Source organism: Salmo salar, chromosome ssa08 (assembly GCF_905237065.1).
Source record: "Salmo salar chromosome ssa08, Ssal_v3.1, whole genome shotgun sequence".
Lineage (NCBI taxonomy): Eukaryota > Metazoa > Chordata > Actinopteri > Salmoniformes > Salmonidae > Salmo > Salmo salar.
The window spans coordinates 7571084-7584903 of NC_059449.1; the positions used below are offsets into that span (position 1 = coordinate 7571084).

At 43.3% G+C, this 13820-nt stretch overlaps 1 protein-coding gene across 5 annotated transcripts in view; it reads right to left on the reverse strand.

Moving 5' to 3' along the window:
• Nucleotides 1-552: 552 nt before the first annotated feature.
• Nucleotides 553-13820, reverse strand: part of LOC106609880 (phospholipid-transporting ATPase ABCA1) — a 36638-nt gene continuing 23370 nt past the window's right edge. For 3 of the 5 annotated variants that reach the window (XM_014208906.2, XM_014208904.2, XM_045722702.1), the window contains exons 24-48: nucleotides 13596-13668; nucleotides 13181-13383; nucleotides 12965-13022; nucleotides 12729-12845; nucleotides 12188-12336; nucleotides 11760-11884; nucleotides 11304-11390; nucleotides 10953-11142; nucleotides 10726-10820; nucleotides 10575-10607; nucleotides 10332-10437; nucleotides 9935-10009; nucleotides 9200-9369; nucleotides 8591-8768; nucleotides 7702-7817; nucleotides 6892-7036; nucleotides 6478-6601; nucleotides 6185-6314; nucleotides 5824-6007; nucleotides 5447-5553; nucleotides 5034-5175; nucleotides 4163-4297; nucleotides 3619-3815; nucleotides 3247-3490; nucleotides 553-2993 (exon numbers count right to left, since the gene is read on the reverse strand). In XM_014208906.2, the coding sequence (XP_014064381.1) occupies nucleotides 2850-2993; nucleotides 3247-3490; nucleotides 3619-3815; nucleotides 4163-4297; nucleotides 5034-5175; nucleotides 5447-5553; nucleotides 5824-6007; nucleotides 6185-6314; nucleotides 6478-6601; nucleotides 6892-7036; nucleotides 7702-7817; nucleotides 8591-8768; nucleotides 9200-9369; nucleotides 9935-10009; nucleotides 10332-10437; nucleotides 10575-10607; nucleotides 10726-10820; nucleotides 10953-11142; nucleotides 11304-11390; nucleotides 11760-11884; nucleotides 12188-12336; nucleotides 12729-12845; nucleotides 12965-13022; nucleotides 13181-13383; nucleotides 13596-13668 (3327 nt within the window). In that variant the 3' untranslated portion in view covers nucleotides 553-2849. The remainder of the gene's footprint in view (nucleotides 2994-3246; nucleotides 3491-3618; nucleotides 3816-4162; nucleotides 4298-5033; nucleotides 5176-5446; nucleotides 5554-5823; nucleotides 6008-6184; nucleotides 6315-6477; nucleotides 6602-6891; nucleotides 7037-7701; nucleotides 7818-8590; nucleotides 8769-9199; nucleotides 9370-9934; nucleotides 10010-10331; nucleotides 10438-10574; nucleotides 10608-10725; nucleotides 10821-10952; nucleotides 11143-11303; nucleotides 11391-11759; nucleotides 11885-12187; nucleotides 12337-12728; nucleotides 12846-12964; nucleotides 13023-13180; nucleotides 13384-13595; nucleotides 13669-13820) is intronic. The other 2 variants (XM_045722703.1, XM_014208905.2) reach the window with 1 other exon arrangement.

Consider the following 13820-nt stretch of genomic DNA (forward strand, 5'->3'; position numbering starts at 1 on the left):
TGCTACTTGAGGTTTATTTATCAAATAGAAGTTTCGTAATGCTTAAGTTGTTACAATTGTACTGGTAGAAGTAGGACAAGTGACATCCCGGCAACTTTGAGAAGAAAAAAAACACTATGTGGGTTGTCTTAAAATGGCTATGCATATTCATGAAATGAGGCTAGTATCATAATCTCTATTGAACACAGGCGGTTGACGTCAACAACCCTCGTTGAATATTTAAAAAAGATTACAATAATGAGATGTATCCACCAATCCAAAGAAAGGATATGCGGCAGCTGGACAGCCTGCTGTTGTGCCGTTAGGGTGAGACATGTATCTTGTCAGTATATCCATAATCTTTGGTAGCAGTAATTTTCCGGTAATCTCAGGTAAAGCTTGACATGTAAACAGCAGAAATGTTAACATGAAGTTGTTTGACTTGAATTATTGTAGAAATAAGGGCAACTATAAGTGATGTAATTTTAGAAAGGGTTTACCTTAGTTATCTAGAATTGGTAATGATGAAGACAAGATAGTGGTAGAATTGAAGAAAGCAGACAAACTACTGTCTTGAAAATGTATCAATTTTTATTCCTGTAAATAAGTACTGTACACAACAAATAACAGACACAACCAGCCTTTTTAATACTTCAAATGTAAACAAATATTCAATGCAAGAAAATATCTACCATGATACTGTAGGACACTTTCTTCCAAATAGTTTTCTTTTTTTGTCATGGAACAAACTAAATGCATTGCAGTTTCAGGTGTATCTTCTGAAATCTGGGGCTATTCCAATGTAAGTCCTGTACTGTGTAGATTACATAGAAAACTTAAATAAAGTGCTAGGTGTCCACATCCCTCCCCATCATGTCCAATGAGCAGATAGGGTTCTTTGTATGATCAGCTATTCTGTCCGAATGAACGTAGTACTCATCGTAACGTAACCAAAACACTGGCACTTTATTGGTCTGGTCCCTCTCAATTCGACTGGTGTTCGACTGTTGCCTTTTATCGTGTTCATTTGGCCCTAAGTTTGTATGTTAATATGGCAGAATGCTGGTGTAACTATGGCGGACGTGTTGTGTGTCAGTAAATACAACACCAGGAGTTAGAGAAGAGGGGGGTGTACATTTTGGGGTTATGGTCAGTAATAATAACGCACAAAAAGGACCTTGGCAACGGCCCAGAAAGTACAACGATGGTTGGATTGTTTGTGAGCACCATGTGAGACCCAGCCTCCATGTGTAGCCACGTGTTCTATACATTCTAGCCGTTCCATCCTTCACTCTCAGCACGTGTCCTTTACTTCTCAAGCGGAAAACTCCAAAGATGGCGGCTGAACTACAGGAAGTCAGCTGTTCAAGGAAAAAGAGAAGTAAAAGGGTACAAATAAGCCGCCCCGCCCCCTGACTCAACCTCAACACAACGTTGACTCAATGTTTTGGCACTGGTGACTGTTTACTGAACAACACATATCCAGATATATATATATATCATCATCGTCTGCTCTTCTGTCATTGTTTACCTGTGACTTCACAATACATAAATAAATGAAAAAAATGGTATACCCAGTCACATTTCTCTCATGGTCACGTTAGCAATACCGTTTTTTGGGGGGTTTTTTACCACAGAATCTTGAAGCCTGCCAGGGGAAAACCCCAGTAGGTTATCCAACAGCAACAGCCCGTCTCTTTAGTCCATTATACCTGTCTTAGAGGGTTCATGCTTTGGCACACAGACCGTACAGGTCCTATCTACACTAATGTGGTCCATTAGAACGCATGACATTTAGTTCCATCCTCACACTTCAGAAAACCTGTCACAAATGTCAAAAGGATGATTGTTAGCTAATAAGCAACCTTTGTCGTTATTAGACTGCACATTCACGTACAGAAGTTGACCCCACATGACCTATGGCAAAGTACAGTACATTTAAAGCAGTAATCAGACAATAAGGTCTCTCTGAAATCCCTTCAGGGTTCTAAAGAAGCTCCAGTCTTTGTGCTTTGTCATTCCAGAACATTCCATGGCCTCTCTTTTGGAGTGCTAACATTATCTCCAACATGATTGGCAGGCACTGTGCTGGACGTCATGACAACAACGACAAAACATGAATATTAAAAAAAAAAATACAACAAACTCCATTAGGTTCCATTTTTTTAAGATGCAAAACTAAATTGATCAATATACTGTATTTAAAATGTCTTTCATTTGGGATTGGACAATTGTTGAAATTAATTCTTATTCTTCAAGTTCATAAAAAAAAATTAAAAAATTGGTTCTCATAGTAACAAAGAGCGGGAGATAAAATAGACCCTGAATCAAAATGACTGTCGGTTGGCAATGAGCGAGTTGATTGGAACTTCTTCTTTATACATTGTCGAGCGTGTCGCTGATCCTGGTCGAGTGAGCACACAGAAACTGTGTACTCTTCATGCTCTGCCTGGGGTACAACTTTAAAATATATTCAAGTCTTTCAGTCTTTTCAATCTAGCTAGCGAGGGACACAAGGCTGTTCCTCGTAGAACACTTCATGGGATTTTATCGTCTTTATTTCTTTGCATTGATTTGCATTGACTTTCAGTGTTGAACTTCTGCCGCTCGTTCTCGCGTCACCCTACAAAAGAACGCTAACACTGGGCAATCCACTGAGAAAATTTTAAAAAACACAAAGTAGAAAATCCTCCTCTCCGGAATGACCCGTCTACAGGGGCCTCAGCAGTTAATCTGGGAGAGGAACAGACACAGGGTTCGTGCAAAATGGCAACCTATACACTACATAGGCCACTTTTTTGACCAGGGCTCTGGTCGAAAGTAGCGCACTGTGTAGGGAACAGAGTTCCATTTCAGGTGCAGCCTTGGATTCACACACAGCTCTCCCTGGCCTTCTCGTCTGTGAGGAAAGACTTGAGCTGTGTAATGTCCACTGCCACCGCGTCTCTCTTGTGCATTGAAATGTCTTTTAAGTGGTCCTCGTCACTTTGGTCCTTGGCGAAATTGACAAATACCTGACGATAAGAGAACACACACAGACCAGATGAATCAGTATGCTATGCAAACAACGTTTGTTTAATTTGTATTTTGGTTTAAGTGTTTTTCTTTTTATTGTTCTATTTTGTACTGGCAACGAAACACTCATTTCATCTAAACCTATACAAGACCCCCTCGAAAAACAACTTTATTTCAATTTTAATAAAAAGAAGAAGAATTGCTATGATAATCAAAATGGCCGACAACATTTTCAACCAGCCCAGCTCTTACTTGGTCTAGTGTTGTCTGGGAAACGGAGTAGTCCTCAATGTGCAGCCACTCCTTGTTCTTGGCCAGGATGCTGAAGATGCGTGCCAGGGAGGTTTTGGAAGAGGACAGCTGATACTGCAGCATGTTCCTGTGCTTCTCCTTCAGAGTGCTGCCTGGAAGCTCCTTCTCAATGAACTCCATCACCGGCCTCAGGTCCGGGTCAGGTCCTGCCACCCGGAGGATGATGGTGTAGCCATCCCCAAATCTGAATGAAGAAACGCAAAGGGATGATTAGCGTTAGCTCAATGTTGATCCAAAATGGCCACCATGCTTCTTCACCAATGTAGTGATTCACTACTGTACAGTAGGTAACTCCCCTCTCTCTGTTCTTACCTGTTCTTTAAGTGCTGTACGCTGCCCAAGCAGCGGAACCTCCCATTGACCATGATGGCCATCCGCGTACACAGGGCCTCACACTCCTCCATACTGTGCGAGGTGAGAACCACCGATCGGCCCTCCTTGACGATACTGAGAATGCAGTTCCACAGAGCCCGTCTGGCCTTGGGGTCCATACCAGTGGTGGGCTCGTCCTGTCAGTCACAGAGAAGAACAACACCAGAGCCTGGTCAGACTAGGCCCAGGAACAAGTTGGTGTAGGAAACAACACCCTCCAGTGCCTAGTCTATTGTTGACATCCTCAATGGAGAGGCTGGTTTCTAGGTTATAGGTTGGGCTGGAAGTTTTTCCCCCTGACCATGATGGGATCAGGAAAAACTCTGGGTCCTAGATACTGTAATAGGTATTGAACTTGAATGAAAGGTTGGTCCCGTTCACACACATTGATATACTGTAACGCACCATGACTGAATAACATATCGTTTGGGTATATGAACAAATTATTTTTTAGATAAAAGGCTCATAAAGTAGGCCTACTCACCAGGAAGACCACTGGTGGACCACCGATCAGTGCCATGGCCGTGGAGAGTTTCCTCATGTTCCCTCCACTGTAGCTCCCTGCTGCCTTGTCCACATACTTGATCAGGCCTAGTTTACGGATGCCCCACTCTGCCACCTGGACCAGAGAGAGATAGGTGCCAAAGACATGATTAGACAAACAAGATAACAAGATCACATGCTATAGCCCACCAGGGCTGGGGTCAATTCCATCTCACTTCAGTCAATTCAGGAAGTAAACCGAAACAACATGTCCTTAAAACAACAACCTGTCCTTAAAACAACAACCCGTCCTTAAAACAACAACCTGTCCTTAAAACAACAACCTGTCCTTAAAACAACAATCTGTCCTTAAAACAACAACCTGTCCTTAAAACAACAACCCGTCCTTAAAACAACAACCCGTCCTTAAAACAACAACCTGTCCTTAAAACAACAACCCGTCCTTAAAACAACAACCTGTCCTTAAAACAACAACCCGTCCTTAAAACAACAACCCGTCCTTAAAACAACAACCTGTCCTTAAAACAACAACCTGTCCTTAAAACAACAACCCGTCCTTAAAACAACAACCTGTCCTTAAAACAACAACCCGTCCTTAAAACAACAACCCGTCCTTAAAACAACAACCCGTCCTTAAAACAACAACCTGTCCTTAAAACAACAACCCGTCCTTAAAACAACAAAAACATGTCCTTAAAACAATTACCTGCCCTTAAAATGGACCAACAAAAGGGCAGAGACAAGGTCTCCAAATAAGGAGCATGACATGTTACCTGTCCTTTAACAGGGCACAAAATGTCACGGTTGTAAGAATGTTTTTTATTGTATTTTTTGTCAAGAGGATAACTCACCTCACACACTTCCTTCTCGGGAACCCCCCTCAGGATGGCGTAGAACTCCAGGTGCTCCCTGCCAGTCAGCAGGTCGTTGATAGCATCAAACTGAGGGCAGTAGCCCATGTTCTGGTGCACCTCGTTGATCTCCGTCAACACACTGACAGACCACACAGAGAACGCACACTGTCAGTCACAACAGCACACATCTCCAAACAATTTAAGACCCCGTTCACAGTGCATATTTCAAGACCGTTGTAAGGCTATTTCAAGACTATCGCGATATACAGCGGTTATGGAAGCTTCAGTGTGAACGAGGTCTGTAATCAATAATGCATTTAACCATTAAGATATACGGTACCTGTATACTGTATAGATCCCGGAATAACAATTTGTTCAGCTTGTTTAATATTCTTTACTCTCCCTCTCACCTCTTTCCCGCCAGGTAAGCTTCTCCACTCGTGACTATTGAGTCTCCAGTCAGCATCTTGAAGGTGCTCGTCTTTCCTGCTCCGTTGACTCCAAGCAGACCAAAACACTGGAGAGAGAGAGAGAGAGAGAGAGGAGAGAAGAGTTTCACTGGACTGAACCACCAACAGGATATGGAAAGGGGAGAATCTATGGGTAGGGCCAGCAACTTCTCCTGACCATCTGACCTGACCGGTAAAGCTAGTCTATTGTAGACTAATGATCAGGTGAGGTCATGTGACCAGGAAAACTAATCTAATGGAGGCTAATGGCCAGGTGAGGTCATGTGGGAAACGCACGTCCCTATCTATGCTGTACAGTGGTAGCAGAGCCAGCTCACCTCTCCTGGAGGAATTCCCACACAAAGACGATCCACTGCTGGTTTCTGTTTTCTATTGTACACCTTGGTCAGCTGCTTGAGTTCCAGAATGTCAGACTGTCCCCCTCCTCCCAGAATCCTTTGCCTCTCTCTGGCCACGTCTTCATCTTCTTCACCAATAGGTTTCTGGTCGGTGCTCATAGATCTGAGACAACCAATTAGATCAAGGAGAATATTTACAGCAGATCATTATGAATACAAAATGTTTTACTGACTTGACTGTTTCGATATGTATTAATTTTTAAATAGAAAGTGGATAAAGGACACAACAAAAGAGTCTAATCTGATGAATCTGTCCAATGAAATGTGAGGCCACGCCTACCTGGCCTTGATACAGAAGCGGTATTGGATGAGCACGGTGATAGTGAAGAAGACCACGCCCTGCACAGCCATGGCGAACAGGTTCTTGCCCACCATGTCCCACGCCAGAGGGGAACGGAACCGGTTCTCACCTAGAACCAATGCAAGGAACGATTGATTGTCAAGAAACAGAAGCACAGCACTGACAAATTTACAATACATTTTTTTTTTAAAACATTAAATCACAAACTTCATTCATTGACATGACTTTTTTTGTCCTAAAGTAATAACGACCTATGACCTGAGCCTACTTACCAAACCTCTCCAGAGCGTCGGCCATGGCCTGGTTCTTCACCATGTCGATGAGGCCTCGGCCCAGACAGAAGTGAGGGAAGATCAGGAACACGTTCTTCAGGATGTCGTTGATCCCTCCGATCTCCTGTTGTCACATAGTAGAACAACACACAATCAATCAGTCAAACTATTACATTTGTTTATAAAGTCCCAATTTAATTCAATTCACTTTAAAATGTTGTAATTAAATAAGGGCCGAATTGTAACAGTATGTCACACTGATTAAAAGCATTTCTACAGGGATCTTTCATGTCTGCAGTATTGGTCCACCTAATGACTTTCATAAGTTCTATGAAGTCTCATTAAGTCCCTATGAAGTCCCTATGAAGTCCCAATGAAGCCCTATGAAGCCCTATGAAGTCTTGTTGTACGCACGTTGCTGCCGAAGAGCTCGAGGACAAAGGTGGAGACGCTGCCGTTGATGCCGATGAGGATGTTGACGGAGGTGAGCACCACGTAGGCCGTGCTGGGGATTTTAAAGAAGAAGGACGCGGGGTACATCAGGGGCGTGATGGACCACCTAGGAAAAGACATCAAAAGGAAGTTAGAACATGTACATTATAACTCCCAGTCTTATATAGACATAGCCTTGCATCGCTAGGACATATGGTGTGTGAGTGAGGTAGTTTGTGTGTGACATATTGTGTGCGTCGAAGGCAGTGCGTGTGTGTGCATGCACGTTGTGGCGTACAGCAGGTCAGCCACCAGGGGGAGACTCGTCGAGGCCTGGTGACAGACGGAGTATACATCATGAGGCGATGGCTCTATCTGCTGGACGTGCCAGGTCTCGACGGACTCTCTGGTCAGGACTAATTGGGAGTTGGTGAGTAATCAAGGGCTGATTGCTCACCAGTTGTACAAGTCCCATAAATGTGCCAGAAGGGCAGCACACAGGGAGAGTGGGGGGGAAGAAAGGATTCCCATACAGATGGGGACGGTTGCAGAGGTAACAGGAGTGAGGTCAGTTTTTGATCCCCACAGGATACAGCAAGACCCGGAGCCCAGAAGACGGTATCCCGGAGAGGGTCTCATAGGGGAGACCTAGTCTTTTCTTTTGAACTATTATTTGAATAAACACCTTTGAAACTGAGCTAATCCTACTCTGTCCGTGTCTGATCTGTGTAAACGTTTTGACCCAAACCCCTGGTCTGCCACCACGTGTTTTCTGTGTGTGTGTCCCCTCACCCATAGAACAGCAGCAGCAGGGCCAGTACAGGCAGGTTGGTGGAGGAGACGTAGGCGTCTTGTTGGAAACAGATGAAGATGATAATGACCAGAGTAGCAGGGACGATGTAGTTACACTGGAACATACAGGAAGAGGCCAGGACATTCAGAACTTTCTCATACAGTCACATACCATTTCAAGGTGAAGAACCTGCTGCATACAGTCCAAATACAGAGCTATTCCAATGAGTTGACTTAAAACAACAGAACATTTTGTGTTTGTCATTTCCATGGTGTCTCAAGGCATTTGTATTTTTATAAAATTCTAATATACAGTTAGAGAAAGTCTACACGTCACTTGTACGGTCTTCACATTATGCTGCCTTCAAATTACATCTAAAAAGGTGTGTGTGTGTGTGTGTGTGTGGTATAATATATATGGTATACTGTATATCCACACTGACCTCTCTACACTCTTAGAAAAAAAGGTTCTCTGGCTGTCCCCATAGGAGAAGCCTTTTTGGTTCCAGGTAGAACCCTTTTTGGTTCTAGGTCAGTGGAGTCTGCTGAGGGGAGGATGGCTCATAATAACGTCTGGAATGGAATGGTATCAAAAATCTGGAAACAACGTCTTTGATGTGGTTGATACCATTCCATTGACTCCCTTCCAGACATTATTATGAGCCGTTCTCCACACAGCAGACTCCACTGTTCTAGGTATAAACATTTTGGGTTCCATGTACAACCCTCTGTGGAAAGGGGTCTACATGGATCCCAAAAAAGGTTCTACATGGAACCAAAATGGTTTTCCTATGGGGACAGCCGAAGAACCCTTAAAGGTTCTTGATGGAAAAGACAATCTCGAACCTTTAAGGGTTCTAAGAGTGCAGGATGAGATGAGAAGCCTTACCATGTCCCAGATGAAGTTGGACAGCCAATAGAGGAAGGGCTGCACGCCACTGATGAACTGCATGTGCTTGGCCTTGTTGACTCTCTCCTGAATGAGGAAGACTACGAAGCTGGCCGGGACGAAAGACATGGCGAAGATCACGCAGATGGACACCAGCACGTCCACGGAGGTGGTCATCCTGGAGGGAGCATGCAGAGGGAAAAGATGGTTCTGAGTCCTACGTAGAACAAGTTAGAAAGCATTATGCCTGGATGCTTTAAGTAAAGTGTTGCCATGCTTTTTTTTATAAGAAATAAATAGTAATTAGGTTGGTACTTATATTTGTCCTATTTCATACACATGTACAAGTGTGTATTACATGCATGTGTGATTTGGAAATGTGTTTTTTGCGTATCCCAACTCCCTCTGATTCACCCCCCATTGAGCGATTAGGATTATGTGCCTTGCTCAACAGACGTTTGACCTTGTCGGCTCGGGGATTCGAACTAGCGACCTTTCAATTACTAAAAGGAGGTGCATTGTAATACTGTATATTTCTTCCAATCCATATCATTGATAGATGAGAAAGTTATTTTGTGGAAGAATTTGAGTTGTCAGCTAGGTACTTACAGTGCGACCTGGGACAGCTGCTCCTTGGTGAGGTTGAGTGGGTGGTTGAAGGCACGGATGCCATACTCCCTGGGATCCTGGCCGGCGGGCAGGCTGGCGCGCAGGATTCCGTTGTTCATCACGTTCAGGAAAGAACCGATGCTGTGCCACCCCTTGTTGTTGAACCAGATCTGGATGGGGTCAAAGGTTACAGGACATAGGTTAGGTGGGAGGAGCTATTAAAACAGAGGAAGAATGAAGTGTGTTTGTAAGGTCTTAAAATGGCGGAAGCAATAAATGCGGAAACTGACTAAGCACACACCTAAAGGCCTCATCTTCCGGTTCTTGGTAGAATAACGGAAGTGATGATGAGTGACTTTTGGTTCTAGAACAAAAGGTCTTTGGTCTGGATATAATCAACACCGTTCAAGTTCCCTGAAAAACAATGTGAGCATTTCCTCTTTGTATCCCAAGTCTCATTCCCTAGTCATGGCATTTCCGTTGGTCTGAACCTGCTTATTAAGGTCAAAGTGCTGTCGTAGATATTTTAAAACCCTTTTTGCTGTGTAAGCATGGAAATCTACTGTGTTGGGTCTGAAACAATGTTCCTACAGTACAAGGGGCACGACGCTCAACTTGCAATCAAAATTGTGCAACAAAAGACCTGAAGTGGAATGAGGCGAAAAGTGTATTGTGACATTTACTGTCCCAAACGGAAAAGAGTGTGGAAAATGTACACCAAAGCAGTAAACTAACCTTGACGTTGTTCTTAGTGTCCAGTCCCTGGATAAAACTGGATAAGCTGGCGAGGAAACGGTCAGCAGCAGTCCCCTATACAGAGAAAGACCACAAAACCCAGTTTAGCACGCAAGCTAAACCCTAACATTATTAAATGCCAACATTTATACAAATAGCAAGCATTGGTAATCATTGAAATATAATTGTTAGAAGGGACAAAGCCCCACAGACCATGATCATTTGAGTGGAACACTCATGAGTACACTCAATATGGCCTCCGGTCCATGCATAACAGAACCTGGACTTCCATTCTAGTCATTCTATTTCTATGTTGGTAATACTGTACAGTACATTACAGTGGCATTGTTCCAGGGTAAGTGTATGGAATATTAAGTATGTAAATGGTAAGGCTTACCCTTTCCAGGTGGAAGCGTCGTCTGATCTCAGAGATGGCCTGATCAATATCATCACCTGGTGGGAGGAGCTGAGTGTTCCTAGCGCCCAATGAGAATCCGCCATATCTGCATAAAAAAAGATACATTTGCATATTATTGAATAACGTGGTACAGAACGTTCTCAGACCACTACTGATGCCAATGGCGTGCTCTAAAGACCTACAGTGTATTTAGCATTGAGAGATTGACACCTGCCAGTTTACCTGAATTCATTGACCGAGATTTTGTTCTTCAAACTGTGAAAAGACAACATGTACAGAATTAAAATAATGTTCCACCTCCTTTCATTTATATAAAATGGAGCACAAAAAAAAAATATTAACATTTTAAATAAAACAAAACAATAAATTATACCTTTTCCCGATAATCTGAGCATAGGTTTTGACCAGGTAATCTGAGATATTTCTGCCAGTCAGATTTTGCAGGGTACCTTTGTCACTGATTTTCACCTGAAGAGAAAGAAAGAACGAGGTTAAACTTTTGTCTGCATTTTCTGTGTGTGTGTGTGTGTGTGTGTGTGTGTGTGTGTGTGTGTGTGTGTGTGTGTGTGTGTGTGTGTGTGTTTTCTCATGGGCGTGTACCTGTGGAGGAGGAAGACCACCAGCTCCCGCTGGGCATTCAGGTAGCATCTTCTTGCGTCCTTCACAGCTGCACTCACACAGAGGAGAGGGGTTTTCCATACTCCAGTTGCCATTCATAAAGATGTCCCTCACACTCTCCGGTACCTCAGGAACGACCCACTCATCATCCAACGTGTTGCAAGGGGCATGACTGTTAAGCGAGAGAGCCCGAGATAGATAGAGTGAGAGAGTTATAATCATTCTTCAAAGCAACAAGTACTTAACTATCAACTTTTTTACAATCAGTGAATATTGATACTGTAGTTTAAGCCTCATTGTATTTGGTTAGTACGGGGGGGGTGTCAGACTTACGGTGAGTTACAGCGTGAATCAAAGCCATCGTAGTTTGTCAGGGCACCCAACAGCTTGTTAGTGTTTGCATCCTCAGGGGCGTCGTTGCTGCGAGGAGATAATATCGTACCATCGTCAAGGAAACGGACACGGCACTACTTCTTACAACCCAATGGGTGACTGACCTTCATTGTAAATGTTTATATAACATCTTGTGTAACAATCACAATATTCTATTCACATTCATGTTTCTCAAAAGCTACATTTACTTCATGAAAGGTTCAAGGTAAGTGTCGCTATCATTCCTCTATGTAAGAAACACTATACAGAACATGGAACTTTGATTTCCAGGCTTTCTGACCCCGGTTCAAGTAACTGAGTGAACACGAGAAGCATCTACAAATTCAAAGATGTATGAATACAAATAAAAATTTGGTTGACACTAATATTGCTCCATGCAGTTAGTGTTGGTCGTACCTGATGAAGGTGAACTGTTCTTCATACATGCCAGGCTCCAGCTCCAGGCTGGGATACTTTCCAAACGGAGGGACGATGAGACTGAAGACGAGGGCGATGCACACAAACACAGCAGGAAGCACGATCTGAAACCAACACAGGACAAGGCTCCGTTTACAACCGGAACAAATATTTGAAGTTGAAGATTAAGATCTACTTCACCACCAAACGAAGAGGTTCCAAGGTCAACACGGCAATTACCCACAATGCCAGTAAAAATACGGCGTGAACTAGCGGAGTACAATAGATGCAGAGAGGTAAAAATGTACCTGTTGTGCCATTGCTAGATCATGTAATGATGATGAATTACAATGTAACACTTAACAACTTTGATCAACTTTGATTTTATTTGTAATGCCCTAAAGAAATAATTCTGAAGTCCAGTTTACCTGAGCGAAGAAGCCTTTCCTGGAGCGCCGGGCATACAGGAAGCGTTTCCATATCAACGCCACAAACTGCTGTCTAATCAGACGCCAGCCTTTGACCTGGTACGAGCCTTTACCATCCGAGCCTCCCAGCCAGTCCGTCTCACGAGATTCTGGGGCAGGAAGAGAAACGGAATGAGCCTCATGTGTTCGAGGGGTTTCCACTAGTTGCCACAGCCACAAAGTCAAAATATGGTAAAAAAATGCTATATCGTAAAAAATGAATTTTTCATTTAAGTTTAGGGTTAGGCTTAAGGCTTGTTTGCGTGATTAAGGTTAGGGTTAGGTTTAAATTCACATTTTAAGAAGAGAAATAGTCCGGGTTTATGACTTTGTGGCTGTGGTAACTAGTGACGACAGTGTTCAAGGGCAAAACACACAAATATGATGCTTTAAAATGAGATGAGATCCTTTTTGCGAATTAACGGTCGGAACGAAGAGTGCATCGTTCCAATGGAACGTGAGAGGAGAGCAGTGATGGTTCATGGGTGATAATAAATGGTGCCTGGGTCACCTTCTGAGTCGTTGAAGTCGAAAGCGTCGTCCTCGTTGAAGGGTTTCAGACAGCTCTGGTGGTCTCCGAACGCATGTCTGCGGTGCCTACGAGCCGGGATGGTGCCATCTGAATGAAAGACAACATAGAGGAGGTTGAGTCGCGGGATAATAATGAGCAATGGAACACTAATAAATTAAGTATTTGCTGTAAAGGGGTTTCAATGGGGTAGTATGATAATGTCTCACCAGAGTTGGGAAGTTCAGCAACGTCCACTCCACTGTCCTCTGCTACTTTCAGGAAAATCTACAAAAAATGTGAATAATTAAAAAAAAATAAAAGAACCATAGTCAACATACATTCATCAAATAATCAACTGCCACAATAACTCACTTATAAGAATATAGAATATAAATTTCTGAACAAAAATTGTAAAATCTAACTGCTTGGTTTATTTGTCGTACCTCTTCCAGGGTGGTGTCTGAGATGCCGTAGCTGGAGATGCCGAGGTCAGACAGGCGGTCGTCGATCTCGTGGAAGAGTTCCACGAAGGCTCCACCTTTGGCCGCCTTGTAGGGCAGAACGTAGGTGAGTTCATGGCCCAGGTCCTCAACCAGCCTGGCAGCTGGGACGTGCTTGAAGATCACATTGGAGATCATGGTTACGTCTACGAGGGAGAGGAGGATAAGGATCAAAAGGATTATCGTCAGCATCATCAATCGTCAGCATCATTATCGTCAGCATCATTATATTGTTCTTCAAAAAGTACCAAAGGGTTTAATTCATCAATCATTGTTTGGGATCAAATTGAAAAGGGTAAAATAAAACGACCCTCTTATAGGGATGAAGGTGTGCTCATAAGGCATTTTTCTGACTTACCAATAGTGGTGGCTTCACTCTCAGGTTCACTACCCAGTCCAGCATCAGAGCTGCTCTCAGAAACACTGTCCTCCTGCAGATAGAAAAGCAACACACGTTAGTCTAACAGACTAAATCTCTTTAGCAAAAGATACCAGTTAAGGCCCAAAAGGTGCATTTATATATTGGTCTGGCACAGGGCGATTAACTTGGTTATTATGTGAATAAAAGATCAGAGCAGTCTAG